We start from the raw sequence: 21996 nt of genomic DNA, 5'->3' as shown, positions 1-21996 counted from the left end.
AAGGTTTTACCTAACCAAGCAAACAAATAGATATTTACCCTGATGAACAGCATTACTCGGCTGCTGTTTTCTAGATTCAGCATTAACAATAAAAAGACGTTAAATACACAGGCAAGCATTTATTTAATGCTTAAATGGCGTTAAAGAAAGGACGCAACAAGGGAGTTCTGCACCACTTAACTTTAGGAACACCTCTATTTTAAAGACCCCTTGCAGCTAAAGTATAAAATATGATAAAGTCTCTTTACAATTCGAAAAGTGTATTTATCATGCAGAATCTTTTTACCTCTGTACATCAAATTATAATTGTGCATTGTTAAGTATTCATTTAAAAGGGATAGTTTTCAAACATGAATTTAGCAACATTAATTATTGTCCTTACCCTGACAACAATGGTAATAATGAACTACAGAGGCTAGTCAGTAGTAATGCACACTCTTTGGGTGTCCTGGGCTCCTATTTTACATAAACAACATTATAGTTTAATAAATCCAACACTTGAGAAGGTTTTGTACAGCACACTTCCTGAAGTCATGTATTTCGGGATCCTCTTATAGGTGATAATAAAGACAAAGGAGGAAGCGTGAAATGAAACAGTTATCTGGGATGATATAATTTGGTCATTTGGAGAAGCTTGGATTAATCCTAGGTTTTCTGGTTTTACATTGTTCTAAATAGCCACTAAATGTATGTGTTGCTCCCTCTACGCCCACCTTACTACTAATTTTCCCCCGATCGCCGCCCCACTGGTATTAATGTGGCCCTCGGTCACATCACTGACCAAAGTTTTTGGCCCCTGGGAATATGTTTGCGAGTAACCATGGATTAGTCTAACATACTGCAGCTCTGATTCCTGGCATTCTATTTACTTACTTCACTAACCTGTAGTTTGGCAGTTTACTCAAACCTTCACAAAGCATTGCTTGCTGAGCATACAGTTGATATGCGACGAGTGTAGAACTAGCTGAGCTAAGTACCTTTTTATGTGAGGCGAGTCACATTCTTGCCTTCCACTACATAATAATTGTTCACTGCTTTCTAGTCGTAATTCAAACGCATGGAATTTATGAAACACTGGAGAAGATAGGGGGCCAATATACCAAGCCTTTTTGCGGTAACAAAACATGGAATTCACATAGAGGGTGTGCAACCGCAAAATTAACTTTTACACTGCGCAAAAGCCCCTTTGCCAATTCGAAAAGAGTTTCCAACTGCTAAGAGGGCTTTTGCCCTTTGCCAATTCGAAAAGAATTTCGAACTGCTAAGAGGGCTTTTGCGACTTGAATCGCAGTTAGAATTGGGTTTGAAAAGGAACTCCCCCGCCTATTTGCGATTTGGAAAGGAATGTATCAGTGGTATGTGACTGTGGTATTGGCCTTCACCAAAAATACAGAGCATGGGAGGCCGTTCTCTGTTCTAAAAAAGGCCTCAGGGTCGGATATAGAACTTAAATGCCCTGAAACAGAGGTGAGAAACAATGAACCAGACCATGCCTGGGGATGGCTGCCAGCAGTTTTGGCCACAAAAAGCAGAAACTGACCATCTGCGACAGGTTCACCAGCAAAAACATACAATCCATTAAAATCACTCCTTCCGTCAGGGATACAACAGCACAGTGTGGTCAGCAGCAAGGGGGATCCACTTTTTTCACTGTGCTCATGGAACATCTGCGGCCTACATCAAAAAACCTTAAATGAAGACACTAGTCTTTCCTGGGGGAACATGTGGCAATTGCCCTGCAGGAAACTTGGGAACTTGAGGGCCGCCCTATTGAAGGATTTATTGAATATCGGAAACAGGCACTGAGGGACAGCCGCTTCGGCCACCCTAAAGGCGGGCTGTCCACATACATATCCAATAATCTAAAAGGCGAATTCAGTCAACTTAACCTGAAAGAAGACTGGCTACTGGGGGTCAAAATTAATCTACGGAGCAGACAGCGATTGCTCTTACTTATAAATGTGTATATTAATCCTAACACCCGCACAAAAAAAGACCACCTGGCCAGATTCTGCGAAATAATGAACGATATAGCCACAGAATATCCTAACTCGGACCGCATCATCAAAGTGGACTTTAACACGAACCTTTTCCAGGGGAACATAGCAGACTCAGAAGGACCCAACCTGACCAGCATTATTGAGGCTGTCCCCCAATCTAAACCCCCTGTGCAAGCTTCCAATATATTAGGACGAGGTCACTGTGTTGAGACTTTACAACGCAGGGTACCTGGTGGTGAATGGAAGATCAGCAAGCGATTCCCCCCCAAACTGGACCTGGTCAAATGGAAGAACAAAATCCTACCTGGACTTCACTATTTGTAATTCGGAATTCCTGTCCAATCTGGCTATCTTCTCCGTCCTGCCAAGGCTCGAAAGCGACCACAGGCCATTGGTCATTTCCTTTGCCACAAATTCAGCTCTCCATAAAAAAGCACCATTTACATACAAAGGAATATATTCCGATAACTTAAAACGCCTGAAATGGAGTGAGTCTAACTGTCAGTGCATCTTAAAAACAAGCAAGGATTTTATCATGTGTGCTCTAGACCAAATGGCTTCCCCAACAGCAATATGGTCGCAGTTATGCGTACATTTGTTCAGAATTTATCCAGTGACAAGGCATGGCCCAAACCGTACACCACCAGTAGGAGCAACAGCCCTCCCCATGATAAAAACATTAAAAAGAACGAGAAACAACGCACTGAGGTTGCTTTTAAAATTCCCAGAGAACAGCAGCTTCCTCGTTACATACCGTCATGCCCAAAAGGCATTTAGGAGGGCAGTTACCCAAGAGAAAAAGGCCCAGGAATCTCAATTCTGGGTTAAACTGGTATGGGAAAGCAAGCAACAGAACTCAAAGACATTTTGGTCACTTGTCAACAACATCGATCGAAACATAACATCCTTTGGATCAGCGAACATCCAGGAAGCAGACTGGATCTCGTACTTAACAGAGCATTTCCAGGCACAAGATAACCCTGACCGCCCTGGATTAACATGGGTTTCTGACATTGGCACGGGCATAACATCGAACCTTCCACCCGACCAAATGCAGGGGCCTTCCTCACCCGAGGAATTGTCTGAAGAAAGAGTAGTCAAAGCACTGACGAAAGGGAGACAAGACGTAGCACCAGGCCCGAATGGCCTGCCGCAAAGGCTATTCAAGTCCGACGTCCCTTTCTGGTCCAAGGTGCTATCAAATCTCTTTAATTACACCCTGAGCTATCAAACCATTCCGGATTCTTGGAGAGGTGCTATTATCCATCCCATCTATAAAGCCGAAGCACGAGGCAACCCGAACAACTACAGATTAATTGCCTTGCTGGATATAGAGGCAAAGCACTTTGCAGGCCTCATTTTGGAGGATCTCAGACAATGGGCAAAGGACACAAATCTGATTCCTTTAAATCAGACAGGGTTCGTTGCCAAATCAGGAACAATGACAAACTTATTGGCAATCTCCACCATCATTGACAAAGCCCTTACAAATTCCAGGTCGATTTTTTGCTGCTTTGTCGACTTCAAAGCAGCATTTGACAGGGTGCCTAGGGCTGCTCTGTGGCAAAAACTGAGGCAGTGGGGAATCCCAGACAATATCCTGAATCCCATCATCCTGCTGTATTCCAACACATGGGTTCGAGTGAAGTTAGGGTCTGGCGCGCATCTCTCCCGGAAAATCTGGACCTTTCGTGGTGTTAAACAGGGATGCGTGCTGGCTCCCCTTCTCTTCAATCTATTCATTTCTGACCTATCAAGCTCTCTAGAGAAAGTAATTAGCCATCCACCAAAAGTAGGAGGCACGTCATTATGCAATCTCTTATATGCCGACGACCTGGCACTGTTCAGTCTCACCAGAGTGGGGCAACAGAGACTCCTGGACGCCTTAATGCAATACACGGTCAACAACCAGTTAGAAATTAACATGAAAAAAACTATGGTTGTTCCGTTTGGCAAAAAACGCTACAGCGGTGGAGGCTGGACAATAAACAAAGAAAGCATCTCAATCGGCCAATCGTACAAATACTTAGGGGTCCATTTGGACTCCAGGGGCAGTTTCACCAAACAGAGTACTGTGATTGCAGCCAAGGCTATAGCGTTAATGGTATCCTTGGCTAAGCTATCGAGGAGACTCTCAGGCCCCATGGTTTTGCCTTTACTGGAAGTGCTTAGAGCAAAGATCGGGCCCACACTTTCGTATGGCATAGAGATCTTTAAGGGAAAAATGAATAATTCCTTAAATAAACTGACAACCAAACTCTATAAGAAATTGCTTCACCTGCCGAGTTCCTCCTCGCCAGCACAGGTCAGACTAGAGTTGGGCTTAACTAACTATGAATCCTCTAACGTTGGCTCATATCTTAACCTGATCCACAAACTAAGACAGGCAGAAGCTGGCACCCTGGAACTCCTGGTCTGGAACGAAATCAGTGTGAGCAATCCGGGGGGATCATTTGGCCGCCTCCTAAATGACTACATCCAACAAATGTCTGCTGAGGATCTTTGGGCCCTTAACCCAAGCCAGACTGCCTTCAAAAATACAATAAAAAAAGTTATAAGACTGAAATCCTTGATTATGGACAAAGCTCTCCTTGTGAAACGTAGCCATGCTTGGGCAGTAGCCAACACCTATAAACGACTATTCCCGGCTAATTACCTTTCGATAACATTCTCTTATCATCTAAAGCGATGCCTGATCGCCCTAAGACTGGGAGACTGGCGCTTCCTTCAAAATCTCCCTGTATGGCGTCAAAAAAGGGTTGATCAAACGTGCAGAGGGTGTGGGTCAGCAAACAAAACTTTTTTGCACGTGCTTTGTACATGCCCTTTCTTTATTCTCCAACGCAGACCACTACTCAGCCCAGAATGGAACAGGCTGGGAGTTCGGACTTGCAGACACACCATTATTGCTGCTCTGTCCTTAGAGAACACTGTTTTAAATATAAAATTGGCCAAATTCGTTCAGCATGTTTATAGTCTTTTAGAAAAATTGGGCCACTGTGCCGAATAATATGTACTTTAACCCCATCTGCATTGTCCGGGAGTGCTAATTTCTAAATTGACACGCTGCAGTAAGCACTGATAAGAAGGCCACATTTTATTTTGTTTTTATTTTCTTCTTTTCTTAATCTCTTTTAAGCTGTAAGATTGTATTAATGTGCTGGAAGAATCTTTTAAAGATATGTTTTTATATATCTAAATAAAGTGTTTATACACCGATGTGACTGGAATTACAGTAGCACATCATTGATCCGTTACCAACACCACAGTTGGTGTGGTAACTGATTCACGATGGGGAAGCTGTCCCCAGGCGGTAGCTTTCCTTTTTAGGTCTCGCCTAGGCAGCGCGCATTCGCTGCTCTAGTAGGGCCTTTAGCCATCGGTCTTCACTTTTCAAGCACTTCACTCGTGCTTGTGGCGGCATCCACCTTGCAGTAGCAAGCAGCAGTGCGCCACAAGCACGAGCGCAGTGCTTAAAAGTGAAGACAGCGCACTTACGCACCACTCCCAGGCTTGTTGCACATGGGGTGACGGAATTCATAACATCGTTGGCGGGTATTGTGTTCACAAGAGCCATGCTTTCTCTTTCCCTAGTGACAAAATCAGCCTGCCTATTGCCCGCTTGTTTAATAACACTTCTCAGCACGCTGCTCATTTCACGAGCGCCGTGTTTTCTCTTTTCCCAGTGGTAAGATTAGCCTGCCTATTGCGCGCTTGTTTAGTAACACTTGTCAGCACTCTGCTCATTTCACGAGCGCCATGCTTTCTCTTTTCCCAGTGACAAAATCAGCCTGCCTATTGCAGCTCCTCCCACCTACACTGCCAGGTTAAGGAGGCTACGCCTTTGTAATCTGCTGGGCTGAGCCTCTCCTGAGATCACCTCAGCAGCTGCTGCCGGCCTCAGACCTGCCCTTCTCCCCTGCAGCAGCTGATCTACCGTCGACCACAACACTCTGTAGCATGGTGGACAGAGAAATCTACCTGGGGATAGTAGGTGCCCTTCATGCTTGTTTTTTTGGTTTTATTTTTGCTGTTGTAAATAGCACAAACCTGACCGGCGCGCTTTACATAAGTGGTGCATTACAGACGGACGCATTCATTTTTAGGCTCGGGGAGAGTGATCAATTTGCTTAGCTTTCAGTGAGCACTGGTTGCATTATAGACAGACGCATTTATTTTTAGGCTTGGAGAGAGTGAGCGATTTGTCTAGCTTTCCGATAGGCACTGGTTGCAGTACCGACTTGTGCATTTATTTTTAGACACTGGGAGAGTGAGCCATTTGCTTAGCTTACTGGGAGCACTAGTAGCATTACAGACGGACGCATTTATTTTTAAGCAAGGGGAGAGTGAGCGATTTGCCTAGCTTTCCAAGAGCACTGGTTGCAGTACAGATGATGCATTCATTTTTAGGCACAGGGAGAGTGAGCCATTTGCCTAGCTTTCCGGGAACACTAGCTGCATTACAGACAGATGCATTCATTTTTAGGCAAGAGGAAAGTGCATGGCACAAATTCCCCTAACCTTACTTAACCAATTCTTCCTCGCCTACCATATTAAACAGAGAAACTTTACCGTAGAGGTGGAGCGCTGCTGCCCTTTGCAGACGGAAGTCACATTGCTTGCTGCTGTGTGCACTGAGGCTCACAGGCCATTCCTGCCATTATTAATATTAATTAATCATGGAGCCCGCGCCTCAATGGGTGAAGCAACGGGTGAAGTAGGCGCTCTGCGCAGCAGACAGATGGTATGTTCACTGCAGCACAGAGTCACACCCGCTTCCAGATTATAACAAGAAAAACATAGTGCTGCATGCAGCCTCTCTGTGCACGTGGCCTGGGAGTGCATAAAATTGGCACTTGCTGAACAGGAGTGGTGGTATGCTGTGCATTTTGCCTCTAGTTTTGTCTTCCTTTCTGCGTTGCGTTGTAAAGGCGAGTTGTTAATCAGTGCTACGGCACAAATGACTTTGCTGTGCCAACAACAGATCTTGGAAAAGAAACTCCTGTTGTATCTTGGGAATGGCAGAACGTTCATTATTGTGTTAGTCACGCATGCTCTCAACTTCGTGCAAGCAATGACAACACATGCATGCGTTCATGGACTTGATCATTTTCTTAGTTGAACTTTTGGGGGGGCAAACATTGGCTTTGTGTGCATCCTTATAGAGTTCTTTATTTGAACAAGACATAGTAATCCCTTCACTTTTTATACGTAATGAGTGTCCAACAGCCCATGAGGGCAAACATTAAAATCATAATTATAACCTGTTTATTTTCATAGCCAAAGCTTTCATTTCTGAATAATATTCCATGCCACTGGATATTTTAAAATTGTGTTGTTTTTGCTAAAGGCTTCTCTATGCCTTTCCTCCCGCATGCTGTTGGAAAGACGAGTTGTAAATCAGTGCTTAAGCAGAAATTACTTTAAAGGTGCATGGCTAACAGTCCCAAAGGCGAGACCTATTGGCTAGGCCAATAGGTCAAGCCTTTAGCTTGTTAAAATCATGCCAGCGGCCTTTGGGTAAAAAGGCAGTGGCAAATGCAGGCACTAAGAGAGAGAGACAGAGAATAGACCACCCTTCCTGCATTTGCTTTTTTATATGCAACGGATTTTTTTATACAACCTTGTGTCCTTAAAAGGGACAGGTGCAGTATTTAAAAACAAAGTTTTCCATTTGGGAAAACGTTCTTTGAAGAGTTCATCATATCAGATCTTACCTTTTTCCTCACAATTGATGGTTTAATATCTTGTAATGTTTTGCCATATATCTGTGGTACAGAAAGTACATACAATTATGATGAACATCAGCATAAAATCTCTTCGCAAGATGTGAAGGGTCTGCCATTCTGACAAGAAAACATGGACACAGGACCAGCACTGAACAATAACCTGACAGAAGGAAATTCCCTACATCAAATAAACATAGGCGATAGCAAGTCCTAAAATGTGACATGTGCAACATAGTGTGTCGTGTTCTATACAGGGCCCATTGTAGTTTTTCCAATGTTAGCCTAACTGTGCGCGACACAGGCTGCATTAGCTTTGCACACGTTACTTCATAAATCTGAACAGCAAACAAGGTAAAAAAAAAATTCACTTGTTATTTTGTTCTGGTCAGGCACTCGCACCTATACATAACACAGAAATGCAGCTGTTCAGTCAGTCAAACAAGCTTTATTCGACAATTTGTCATGAAAGCACATAAAAACATTTGTGTATATATTTTAAAAATCCTGACAATGATAATATAAGCTTGTTTGGCCATATGAACAATTATAAATATCATTAGTATATAACAAAAATTCATTATTTATTCTGGAGGAATCACTATACCCTTTAGCCAGACCCTAGCACATGATAACTTGGTTCAAAAGACATCATGCAAAAATTCATACAGGGACAATATAATCCCATGCCCTGCAAAATGTTTTTAATTCACCCTTACAAACACTTTTTATGCAGTGCCTTTCGTCCTAATTATCCACATCCACCCAAGATATTTTGCAACTGTTATAGAGATAGGGGGTGCGGTATTAGTGCATAGAATTCTTTCCGCTGCCATACTACTTTTCGTCCCCATATTCTTACATATACGACGCAACCAGACCCTTCGTGGTACGTCATAGGCAGGGCAAACAAATAGCATTGCGCAACTGATTCATTACATGCTTGGCAACTGGGACACCTACTATCACCTGTCTTATTCCACCTTGACGTAAAAGACCCTCGGGGCAGAGAGCCTACTCTCAGCTGGAAATACAGCTTCCTATCCAGTGGTTTGGTGACAGAATCCCAATAAGGTTCTAAACTCGGGGTGATTTTAAAATCCAAAAATCTTCCTGTTACTGAAGAAGAATCACTAGCTGTTACTTTTTAGTACAACCATTTCCCAGTACTTTGCTTTCAAGACCTTTTTAGTGGGAAAGCGTGCTGTGGCGGGGTCCTCCCAGAGCATCAACATACCGATTTTGGCTAAGATGTCTTTTATACCTCGAAGCCAACCGATTTTATGAAAGATATCAGATTTTACTATGTCTGCAAAGCCAGTGGCATATGGTGCCAGTTCAGACGTAGTCCACAGTCTACGCCAATATAGCACCACACGTAGCTTTACAATATCAGAAAGGGGGTTTCTCCCAAGATCATAGAAAAACGGACACAATGGCAAGCGTTGTGGGAGGATGGTAATAACCCGTAAAAACTTGTTTTCTGACATGCTAAGTTTAGATATGTTGCCTAGACCCTTTAACCCTACACCATATAATGCTGAGCTAGCCAATTTGTTGTTGTATACCTGAAGCCCCGGAATAATGGGTTTCGTGAAGGACCTACTATGCTCAAGTCGTAAAACCCCCTAGAGTTGCCTGTGTTTTAGTGTAGCCATGTCAATCTGGTGACTCCACTTGAGGTCATTCTGAATATTCACCCCCAAATAGATGAATTCCCTGACTTGCTCCAAGGGGCGATTGTTCATTGTGATACCACCTTTAAAAACTTTATGTTGGTTAAAAGTCATAAATATCGTTTTCGACACGTTGACTTCGAGACCACGCTTGGTACAAAATTCCTCAAAAATTTTCAGCGCTCTCTGTAGCCCACTTGGGGTCTTTGAGATTATCAACGTGTCGTCTGAGAACATTAAAATCAGGATTATGGACCCAGCTAGAATCGGGGCATCAGTATTCACACAGGACATGAAGTCAACTACGCTATTAATAAACACAGTGAACGGGGTCTGCGCTATGACACAACCATGGTGCACCCCCGCTCGACAGGGAAGGAACTAGTCACTTGTCCCTGAGAGCCCCATTTTATCTTCGCATAATTGCCCTCATGTTGTCTCGTAAGTCAGTAGATCGCTAGGTAGGCCAAGATCATGTCAAGTTGCCCACAAGCTGGAGCGGGGAACAAGATCAAAAGCGGTTTTTAGATCGACAAAGGCAGCATACAGACTGCCTTTGCCCAGAACCACCACTTTCCAATGTAATAATACAAAACGGAACACCTGGTCGATGGTACTAGTGGCTGCACGGAAACTGGCTTGCAACGGTGACAGTATATTAGAGTCATCAACCCACTCCTGAATTTTGTTGAGAATCAGTCTCCCTATTACTTTTTGTGCTGAATCAATCAGGCTGATGGGTCGATAATTCCCCGGGAGAGACTTATCGCCTTTTTTATACACCGGGATAATTTCAGCTCCTTTCCACGAAGTCGGTACATAGGCTCCTTGTGCAATCGCATTAGCCAATATTAGTATGTACTTTCCCCATCTAACTTTATTGTGGTGAAACACATCAGCAGAAATGCCATCTTGGCCGGGGCCTTCCCACCTTACACAGCTCCAAGCGCTTCCTCTACGTCCCTGATGCTAATGGCCTCTTCTTCATAAAGCACGTAACTTAATCCTGCTCCGGTTGACTCAAGTGGGCTACAAGTATATTGTGGCTCAAAATGTGGAACCCAATCTTCCTGTGGCACATGGTTGTTGATCTGGGATATCTTCCTCGCCCCACTTTATGATGTCCCAGAATTGTTTACTGTCTTTCCTGGCACTAGCCTCCTTCAGATTCTGCCATCTTTTTTCATCCCAGGAGCGTTTGCCTATCAACATAGATTTTTTATATGCTAGCCTAGCTGCGCGTACTGCAGCTGGATCGCCACCTCTAATTGCATTTCCTAAAAGAGCTCTTAACTGCCGGCAGAGTTATACCAGCAACTGGATTTCTGGTTGGTCACTTTTCCGGATTTATTAGATTTGATGAAATATGCTTTCATATGAGAAAAGAAACATGGAACCCAGTAACAGTTACAAGACCTGAACGAGTACAACCTGTACTATCCAGCAATAATATAGCATTGTCAACATCCATTGCCATCGAATCTCGGCCCCCTGGTTTTTCCACTATAGATGACCACTTCAGTCGTCTCATGTCTTTGGTAGGGACAACGTCATGCGAGTGTAAAACCAGTTCTGTACTGGACGGACTTGCCGTCTGCCACCAGCTAGAAGACACACAAGGGGATTATGATTGCTTTCGAGTCGTACCCTCACTTCCATGTCGTGAATAGTGTGCCAGAGTTCTAGACTCACAAGTATATAATCGGTTCTACTTGCACTGTGTCCATTACTGAACGTGTTAGACCCCAAACTATCAAGGGAGGTTCTACCATTCAGGGCCCTCAGTCCCTTCTCAAAACACATAGAATTTATTTGGATAGCCACCTCAGACCATTTCTTTATTGGGGCAAGCTCCAGTTTTGGTACTCCCCACTTAGCATCTTCCTCATCACAGATGAGTGGGTCAAATGTTGAGTTAAAATCACCCTCTACAATTATATAACTATCTAGTAAATGTAGTTCGAGGAGGTCCCCTAAAGTCGCTAAAACTTGAGACCTGCCCCCTCTTGAACCCCTCACATAGATGTTATAAATGTCGGCTTTGCCTAATAATGCCATAGATAATCTCACTGCTTGAATATCAATACTATTGGAAGATAGTTCCTGGATATTAATACCCAGTGCTTGCCGTACCCAGATAGTCAGGCCACCTGAGGGACGGCCTTTAACCCCTTTTGTTGCTGGCACATAGTAATTTAAAAGGCCCACCCAATGTAGCGGGGATAAGAGCCAGGTTTCTTGGAAACAACAGATGTCAAAAGAATCAATGAAAGTGAGCCACTCTGGTGATGAAAGTTTGGAACTAACTCCTGCAATATTCCATGATACCAGGCTGTCCCTATTGATAGCATGACCTCTGGATACTAAGTCTGCAGGATACCCTGTAGTCAGGCCACTGGGCCCTGCTCGTGAAACACTTTCAGATGATTGCAAGGTTGGGATATAGGTTAATATGTTTGGCATACCTGAGTTCCCACTAATCCAACTCCCTTGGCCATTTTATTTAGATGCTAACACATCTTCCATATTGCCAATTCGGGATCTGGGTGCTATATTCAGTCAATCATTGCATTCAAGCATGGAACTACCTATTCGCCCCCCTACCTGGTGCTCTATATTGTTGGGGGGCTTGCTAATGAGCGGGGACTGTCGAAATTGGATAGCTGAATGATCCTGTGGGCAAGTTCTATATTCTAGTGCTAGCAAATTTTTGGCTAATACCTCACTCCCAAAGATTAGTTCAATACAGTCTAGGGGGTTTGAAGGGGAAGTGAGCCTACGTGCTTTTATGATGTCATCCCTTATTACCGAACGACAGTCCCTAACATGCCGTGTCCAGTGAGTAGCCTTGTTGATTAATGAGTCTTCATTTTGTATTTTATTATACCCCAGCTTTGGCACATTCACCATGAAGATACGCTGATTATTTTGCAACCTGGCAAAACCATTTTCCCCCCTTCCTTCACTATAGGCGTACTGATTAAATGAGGGTATGCCATTTTTTATATTATTACCACTCTGTGGCTGCATCTGCATCCGGGATGTGTCGTTTGGTAGAGGATTAACAACTGTTCTGGTATTCAACCCTACCTTATTTCCACAGGGAATCACTATACTAAGATTAGTATGCTTGGTCAACTCATTACATAAGGGGGTCGCTTCTTCCTGCATATTTCTGCTACAAGGGATGACTGCTTTTACCTGGGCTGTGGATTGATTACAATGAGTGACAGTGCTACAAGTAGAGCAGATAATGCTAGGGGACCTACCCTTCATTAGGAGAGTAATCGTAGATCTCAGGTTCTCCATCATTGTCTTCATGGACCCTAATTCGGTCCGGAGCGAGTAAACAGCTTGGATAATTTGTGGCCTGATTTTCGTCCTGCCCTTCATTAGTTGCAATTGTGGATTCCAAGGACTAGGAGGTTTCCTCCGCCTGAGTGCATGATAATTCCGCATATCTATTTTTAGTAATAACTATGGGATCGATTAGTGAGTGATGACGGCCACCCAAATCCCTAGGACTTGAGCTGGTATCAGAGGGGACTTCCTCCCTTCCCGGATTTGCGCCACTTACATCTATATTTTCCTTAGGGCACCCTTTGCGTTTATGGAACATGTTAGGGATGACTGGATATTTTTTTTAGCTACCCCTGGGAGGATGTACTGTACTATGCTAGATGGGGACTTATCTGTCACCCCTTGAGGATTTGACTCACTCACTAGAAGGTCCTCACATTCCTCTATGAGTGTATCAATACGATCCAATACGCAATTGCTAGCTGGGTGTTTAAATACTTTATTTGTTTTTTTCTCTTTGCGAGTTTTGCCACCCAATCCTTCATCTCCACCCCCTTCCATAGACTTTCTTTTCCCCATCCCTACTAACAATGCTCGTTCTTGATGGGATTTGCACATGTCAACAACAGTTATCAAATGGCATTAGCTAGTAGCCAGAAATTTGCAGAGTCCAACGGGAGGGATAGGAAAAAAAAAAAGACGCAAGAACAGTACCTTATCAGTATCAGTATTGACTCGGTCCCAAAATGCCTGTCCTCAACTGCAAGCGTAAGGGCGGTGGCCCTGCCCTGCCTCTTCCTGGCACTGACGGGCCCGCCCTTTGCCCGGGCGCCGCTCATGCTGCGGAAGGGCTGCTCGGTATTTAAATGCCACCCGCACTGCGGTGACACGATCAACACGCGTTGCCCAGCTCCTGCTGGGGTTTGTAGTCCGTGGTTTCGATGTTTGTAGTCCTCCTCGTCGCGGGCCGTTCCCCTCGCAGCGTGGCGTGGCCTGGAGGCAGAAAGTGCACTAGGCCGTTCCCCTCACGGCTAGATTGGCTACAGGGCGAGAGTCAATGCAGGGCAAAGCCGTTCCCCTCACGGCTGTCAATCAGGTTAGTCAGCAGCTGTTGTTTATGAACATGTAAACCTTTCCTTATAGGTACAACACAGCAATGTAACACAGAGAGATAGACTTATATTTTCAGAGAGAAGATCACGGCTGTACCTGAGATGTATAATGTTCATCTGTGTATGCTAAGGTACGGGCTCCACTCAGAGGCGCAACTAGAGACACATTTCAGGGGGGCCTAAGAAAAAATCTCGGGGGGGGGGGGGGGTAAGTATTTAAGCAATAGGCAGAGTGGAGCTGCAGGGGCTCTAAGAAGGGGTGAAAACAACCAAGCCTCATAAACAACAAATGGTCTTTTAACCCCTTGCGTGCTGCGGACGGCCCCCGGTGGGTGGGTGCAGAGGCCGGCCGGGGACCGTCCAAACCCCGCCCACTCTTTAATTCACCCGCACATCTTGAAAATTCGTGCAGTGCACAAGGGGTTAAAGACATGTGAAGTGCTCGGGTGCAGCTGTGTGTGTGCGCGGGAAGCTGTCTCAGCCCGGGCTGCCACACACGACTTGGTGGAGAGGAGGAGGGCTGAAGCCCTTTGAGCGTAATGGGCGTTGCGCGCCTGGGTCCACTGCTAAACCCAGAGATCTTTGTTGTATAATCAGTTTTGCTTCTGTAGAACGGGAGAGGGATTAGGCTATTCTGTCTTATATTATGACAGGGCTTTTCATAATATACAGTTTATTAACAATGCTGATGGTATTTTTGCTAGGCAGTTGTTTTCTGATTGTGGCATGTATACTGCATTTCAGAGCATAATAGTTTAAATAAACATTTCAAACTTCCCTTGTGTCTCTTTCATATGTTATTGAGTACGAGTGTGTGAACGAAAGGGAGTGCACCACGATCCTTGAGAGGGTCGGGAGTTTTGTGTTCTGGGGTTGTCAATTCACTTGTTCCACTGGTTATGCGTAGAAGGGCCAGGGAGACACCACAGCTTGTCGGACTTTGGCTCATGAAACTGCAGTGGTATGGTGACACATTCCCTATCTACTAATGTTCCATGATCCCAAGCATAGTTTTGTTTCTGAGCAGAATCCCTGCAACAAGCTGAGCCCTGAAAATTACTCCAACACAACATAGGTATGGTGGGCTCTGGAGGCATGGAGATCAGTGTATCTTCACCTCTTCAGAAACTTTTGGTCATTTCTACTAACGTGAAAGGAGTATGTATTATATATATTTATAAGGAAATTTGACCTTACTGCTATTGTAATATTGCTGTGGGACTCCCAGCTTGACAACTGGAAATAGTTCAAGGATATGAATTTGTGAATTAAACCATTGCTTGATTATTGTAGTTACAGGTAATTAATGTGTTTCATCTATATCTACAGTGCTTCAGTATTGGCATAGTTCTAACCTTCACATGCAAGCCTTCCGCCTCCCCTGTCAATGCAGCTGATTTATTACTTTCTCTCGTAATAACAGTTGAGCTATGAATGACTCTGGGCAGTTGCGTTCGCCATAACTGTTTTGTTGGCACTGGAGGCTGGGTGGCTAAACCGTATACAGTAGCATTGTAGAATAACTGTTTTGTTGACAAGTATTTCTATCCTGAAACCTGGCAATGTGCTAAAAGACTATAATGACTAGTATTTAACACTGTCTTTATTACTTTCTAAAGTCTTTAACATTAAATAGATAAGTTCACATGATGACCAGTAGTGTGCCTCTTGGAGAATGCGAGTCTGCTATTAAAACCAAAATCATTTTGGGATTAATTTCAATAAGGGAGCCTCTTGACTGGGGCTATATCATTTTTACTGAAGCAATAGCCTAGCAATTTCAAGCTACTACCAGCGCATCATTGCAATGAAAATTATGCTTTATCAAAAAACAAGACGGGCTTTGAGAACATTAACCCTCCTGCAAGAGATGGACTGCCCCGAATCTACTTTTGTATTATTGGGCAGCTTGTCTGCAACAGATGGGTGCCGTGCTGGTAGTTGATAGATCTGCTAGGGAGGATGGCTTACCTTCTATATACCATTTAGCCATCTGGGGGAAAGCAACAGGACTTTTTCTCAGACAGCTGAAGCCCAGCTACTACAAAAAAACCTGCCTTTAGTGTTTAAAAGCAGCCAGAACGGTATGGATAAAAGTTCCTAAAGTTAACAGATATACCCCTTTTTGTGGATCTTCACTTTCTCCAGCTGAGGTAACCAATGGCATGGCTAGATAGTGGGAACAGGCTGGTATTCAACGGGTGGCGAGTTTATACAATGATAAATTAGAGCTAATACCCTTCTTGGAACTAGGTCAGAAATGGGCGATGATGAGATTGATCTAGACATGTAATTGGAATTGAGGGAAAATATCTTTCTGGCTGCGAATCTGAAAGCACAACACTATAAGCCTCTATTTAATTTGTATCATACCCCAGCAAACCTTTCGACTGAGGGAAAAGAGAGACCGACGAATGTCCAAGATGCCATCATAGCACCGCCGACAGTATACATATGTTTTGTGAATGCAAATCCCTGATCCCGCTAAATAAAGTATAGAGAAGTTTTGGCAAGAATCGACTAAGTTTGTGATTACTATAAGCCCACCGATTATATTATTTGGATATGATAACCGAGCAGAACTATCAACAACACATAGGGATTTTGTATTCATTACAATAGCAATAGCTTGATTACTGATAGCCACAGCCTGGAAGGATTCTGAACCCCCAGCGTATACTGCTTGGCTTCAACGTTTATTGAGCATACATGTCCTGGAAATTGCTTTGTATAAGAACAAGGGTTGGCGGGCAAGAGAGAAAGGGGGTAGGATCTGGGCACCTATGATCAACTGGCTCAAAAATAGATACGAGGAGCCATCAAACAGGGTACGAATCGGTTAGTATGCTTTTTCCTCTGTTTATTCTGGTGTGGATATATCTACTTTAGTACTCCCTGACTCCCTTTTCTTTGGTTTTTGTTTATCTTGCCGTTTTTCTTTTATATATATATAATCAGTTATCACTGGAAATGGAAGGCTATAAGTCGATTGTTTTCTTCAACTATAATTTATTATTTTCTTTTTGCTGCTTTTCGACTTCAATGGAATATAAGGATGGAACCCAAATGTGTAATATCTTTTGTGTTTAATGATGTTTGCTGATGTACCTTGTGGCTAATAAAAAAACAGAAAAAAAAGAAAATGATGCTTTATAAATCTACAGCACATTATAATCTGATAGGATTCCCATGCTGAAGAACTGTTGCTAGACGTGTATTTACTTACTTGTCGTGTAAGGAGAATTTTCTGTTTTTTCTTTTGTGGTTGTGATATGATTTTAAGTCTTACGGTTGTTAAAGTATTTGAAGAATATGAGTATGCCGTCCTTCTCTTTATGTTAGTTACAAATATTCAGGCCGTTTCAGATATTCTGCCAATTCAGTTGAGAGCTGCAACTAAATGTGCTTGTTTATTTACTTGTTTTAGGGCTGGCTCCTCCAGTTTGAAGTCACCGTGGCCAATGAATGCCTGTAGACTTGCAGAACACCATGATTTTATGTCAGAACCTAAACGACCTGTAGAAGCTTCCTACTCCTCACAATCCTTTTACAGTAACGACTCTATACCTTCTGGTGAAAAACAGAACTTTCACAACGGCGCAGTCACTCAACAGAAAATAGAAGAACTTTATCATGGACTTACAGGCTTGGATCTTGAGGAACAATGGCTTTGCCTCAATCGAAATGATAATGCCAACTGCTATAATATGCAAACCAATGAAAATTCAAAAATGCAATTTCAAGATTATCCATTCACAAAGAATGGTTTCAATCCACAGATAGGACTTTCAGATGCAGGCAAGGAATCTGGTGTAGATAATTACTCCTATAGTCGGGAAAAGGTGGTTTCCAAAGTTGCAGATGTACAATTACATCAAAAAAGGGCAGAAATGTTGCTTTCCCAATTTAATAGGTACTGTGAAGATGCAGATTACTGTAGATTTCCTGAAAGCTCACACACTAATAAATCTAAACACAGCAAATGTTCAAACTTCAGTGTTCAGGATGCAAAGAAAATATCAACTGCGGCATTGGAAGCATCTTTGGAAACAGAGACTTATGCAAAACTATTCAGTCTTAAGCACGCAAACTCGAAAAAGCTTGACGACGTGATCCCCGAACAGCAAAACTTAAAATTTTCAAAAGCTACAGCCCTTATGTCAGAAAAGCAGTTGACAAAGGAAAATACTTTCGCTTCTGATTTTGGTTTAAAAGAATATGGAATAAAAACTCATTTGGTGTGTCAAGGGAGCAACGATTATGGCAATAGCTTAGAAAAACAGCTCTCAAAACATGAGCAACAGAACACAGAATATTTTAAATCAGTTGGGTTGCTTCCATGTTCAACTGCATCAAGTGTAGTGAATATTAACAGACCAAGCTGGTTAAATGGACAGTCAGAAAATAGCACTTCGGCTCCCTATCGACATCAGAGTTCTTTGATGAAGCTTAACAGTTACTTGTCGACTCCTAAAAACTCCAGCCACCCATCTGATTTTCCTCAGGGACCCTCTACATCATTAGCTTCCAATAGTAGTCCAGTGTTTCAGAAGTATTGCCAAGATAACCCAGCTTTGTTTTCTGGCTTTGATTTTAGTTACAACACAGAACGCATGCTGCCCACTAATCAGCTGGATAGTTTATCTAAGATTGGAGAACCTAACTTATTTGATTTAGTGACTGACAAAAAGCTTAAGCACCTTAATGGTTTTTGTGATAACTATTCATCTATGCATTATCGACCCGTTGACAATATCATCAAACAGAATTTTCAGGTCAAGCCACCAAATACACAATATGATCCCGAAAGTCAAAAACACATAGAAGGCATGACACATATTCCGTATCCAGATTTATTGGAAAATCAGGCACTGTATAACAACAGCCATAGACAAGGAAGTGGAGACAGCAATGCTACTACTAATAATCGTGTCTCCATGGCCCAAAACACAGGATTTTCAAATACCTTTATGATGGGGGACCTACGACAAAATCAAAATATCCAGCCACTGGGCACTAATGGATTTTCTGCAAGATCTCACCATCTATTTGGCCACTCAGTCGTACCTCTAATGGATTCCTATGACTTGTTTTCATATGAGGATATAGGCCATTTATACCCCTATTTCAGTGATATGATGTATGGTGAAAGTGCAATTCCTGGTTTCTTACCAACATTTGGATTTCAGAGACCAATGAAAACCCGAAGTGGACCAGCTAGTGAACTTCACATTCGACTCGAGGAATGCTATGAACAGTGGAGAGCTATGGAAAAAGAGAGAAAAAAGGTAAAACAAATCAGTCTTGAAACAATAACTCTTTGATGAATAGCCATTGAAAAATAGGCAAATCTCTTTTATTGGTTTAGTAATATTTAGTTTAGTCCTTTAAGACCACTTTGGCTGCCTAGCCTAACCAATGTTTTTCCAAAAGACATACATAATATATATTCAGTGAGGGACTTTTGATAAACTACTTCATCCATTGGAATGTAAAATTGTCTTTTACATTTTGCTTCTGCCCACCACACCATCCAGCATTGTACAGAATGTTAGCTAACTTTACACACTGACTCCCCTTTGTGTGAGTGACTGCAGAAAGCCTGTGCATATCGTTCACACCTGCCTACAACTAGTTCCTTTCTCTTCAGTGACACATGTGGTTGAAAGTATTTTTTAATATATTTTGAATATTCTTTTTAAATACTTGCTATTTATTTTGCCTGCACTTCAGGTGTCGTGTTAAATGGTGATTTATTTTTTCGTTTTTTTTTTTAAGGTGCTGCTATAAAGTGCTTGTTAACGTTGTAGCTGCCTGCAATTTGAGTTCTTGGTTAGGTGGTGATTTTTTCATGAATAATAATAATACAATGCAAGGCACTACTAAAAGGCTTGTTATTCAAAATTCTCAAGTATTGTATCTTTTTACATATCCACATGCTTGAATCTTCCCCGTCGTCATGGTGGAAGTGCCATGGTAACAGTAAAAATAGCAGTACTAAATACATAACCATGGCATCACTTTAGGGAACCGTCAATAAGTGTTCCGGTGTCTTTAGTGTCAAAGTTACATCATATGATTAACGTCATATGCCTTACTGATGCTAATGCTCTGCAAAGGCTTCTGCCTTCTGAAGAGGCTCCAGTTGATATAGCGGGTAAAGCCCTCCTAAGTCCACCAGGGAAAGAGTGTTACCTCCACCGATTATCACCACGGAGGATTCCTAGGATGTGGATCAGCAACAAATAAAGGAAGGTGAAATCCATACTGACGCGGACACTCGTGATAAATGGGATGACTATATAGCTCCCATGCCACCATCTCCTATCCCACCTCCTGCAGGTTCTCCACCTGCAGACATCGGTGGCTTTTACAATCTATTAGAGCGTGCCTCCAAGCACTTCGATCTGCTTATGCTGGCTAAACAGACTGAACGTTTTTGTATAACTTTAAGCAGGAACTCAGCGTTCCATCAGGGCTATCCCCATAGTGGATTTTTTTTTGTGGCAGAAAGGCTTCAAGCTAATGAAAATACCAGCTTCCATTCCAGCGTGATTCCAAAGCTGGACAAAAAATACAAAGCCCCTGACAACTTGCTCACATGCCTTAATGGTCATCCTAGGCCGGACTCTGTCATTGTATGGGCAGCACAAAGAAGGGCTAAAAACCCATTGTCCCTGTGTGCTGCTCCCCCTGATAAGGAAGGTTGATAAGGAAGGTTGCCGGCTCGATAACATAGGGAAACAGTTTTCTGCTCTGGTGGCCACCTCCATTAGGGCCTCCAATGCCATGGCAAATATAGAAAGATATGACCAGCAGATGTGGTTGGACTTTTCCTCATTGTTGGAGTATCTTCCAGAAGATGAGAAGACGGAAGCGAAGGGCATTCCGTCTGAAGGGGAAAGGACATCTTCAGAGCTCATTGAGATTGCCATGGATGTTTCATCTACCACCTTTCGCCATATGGCAGGAGCAGCAGTGCTACATCATCAGGATCGGCTGAGAGCGACCACCTTTCATCCTGAAGTATAGTCCAAAGTACTTGATATGCCCTTCGATGGGGAGTGCTTGTTCAGCAAGCACATAGTGGAGAAGTGTGGCTCACTGGTTAGAGCAGGCAGACCCTGAAGCAGAGGTCAGACCCGGGACCAGGGTTCAATTCCCGACGCGGCAGGGTCTTGAGCTCAAATGTCCACGGACTCGATAATTCTCGCTTCGGTGCCTGACCTAATCATGGGTTCACACTCTGCAACTCTGGGCATTAAGCTTGCTTAATCTCCACAACGGCCCCCTGCGGCGGGATGCCTGGCTTTCACCATGGGGATGCCCTGTAGGGGCTATCTCACAGGGAAAAGCCAGGATGGGTTCCCAAGGCAAGCGCTTAGAGACCCCTGGGTGATAAGTGCTATATAAATCCAATATACAATACAATACAATACAATAGATGGGGTGCTACAGTCCATAAAAGCAGACAGGGACAATGCAAAATCACTAGCCACTCTCCAGCAACACTGCATCCATTCCTTTCGAGGTAGAGTTTCGGGGCAATTTAAATCTTGACCGGAGTTCCAATAGCGGTTCCAGACTTATTCACAGAACACCTACCCTCCATACAATCAATCTTTCTAATCCATTGCTCCACAGTCCTATTCAAGACCAACAGGACGTAACAAACAGCAATCTGCTGGAAGGTCCCAGGACTCTATCAGGAGACAATGAGTATCACCAGGCCCCTGCCATCACATTCCCACAGCAATTCCGGCCCGCATTCTCAAAATTCTTACAAAAATGGAAGCCCGTCTCATCATGCAAAGGGATGTTAGACTTCTTCCAGCACGTATACATCCTGGAATTCGTTCAGCTACCTCCAAATCCCCCACCGCAGAAAGTTCTGCTTCGCCATCTTCCCGATCTCAAGAAAGAAAGAAAATCACTCCTTTCCAAACACACCATAGAGGAGGTACCGCTCAAACAACTCAATCAGGGGTTTTATCCTCACTTCTTCCTCGTTAAGAAGAAAATAGGAAAATTGAGGCAGGTCATGGGCCTCTGGTGGCAGAACAAGTTCATCAAAAAGCTGCTCACTCTACTCTTCTTATTCAAAATGGGGATTATCTGTATCCTCTCGATCTCCTCAATGCTTATTCCAAATTTCCACTCACCCCAAGCTTCGAAACGTTCT

General features: G+C 43.3%; 1 protein-coding gene across 1 annotated transcript in view; it reads left to right on the top strand.

The window, feature by feature from the left end:
- The window catches only part of MEIOC (meiosis specific with coiled-coil domain), a 1038655-nt gene that overhangs the window by 636206 nt on the left and 380453 nt on the right, over positions 1-21996 (top strand). The window contains exon 5 of the mRNA XM_086923891.1: positions 17242-19102. Coding sequence (XP_086780017.1) covers positions 17242-19102 — 1861 coding nt within the window. The remainder of the gene's footprint in view (positions 1-17241; positions 19103-21996) is intronic.

Source organism: Lissotriton vulgaris, chromosome 5, assembly GCF_964263255.1.
Source record: "Lissotriton vulgaris chromosome 5, aLisVul1.2, whole genome shotgun sequence".
Classification (NCBI taxonomy): domain Eukaryota; kingdom Metazoa; phylum Chordata; class Amphibia; order Caudata; family Salamandridae; genus Lissotriton; species Lissotriton vulgaris.
The sequence above is the reverse complement of the archived record's forward strand: the minus strand, read 5'-3'. Positions and strand labels throughout refer to the sequence as shown.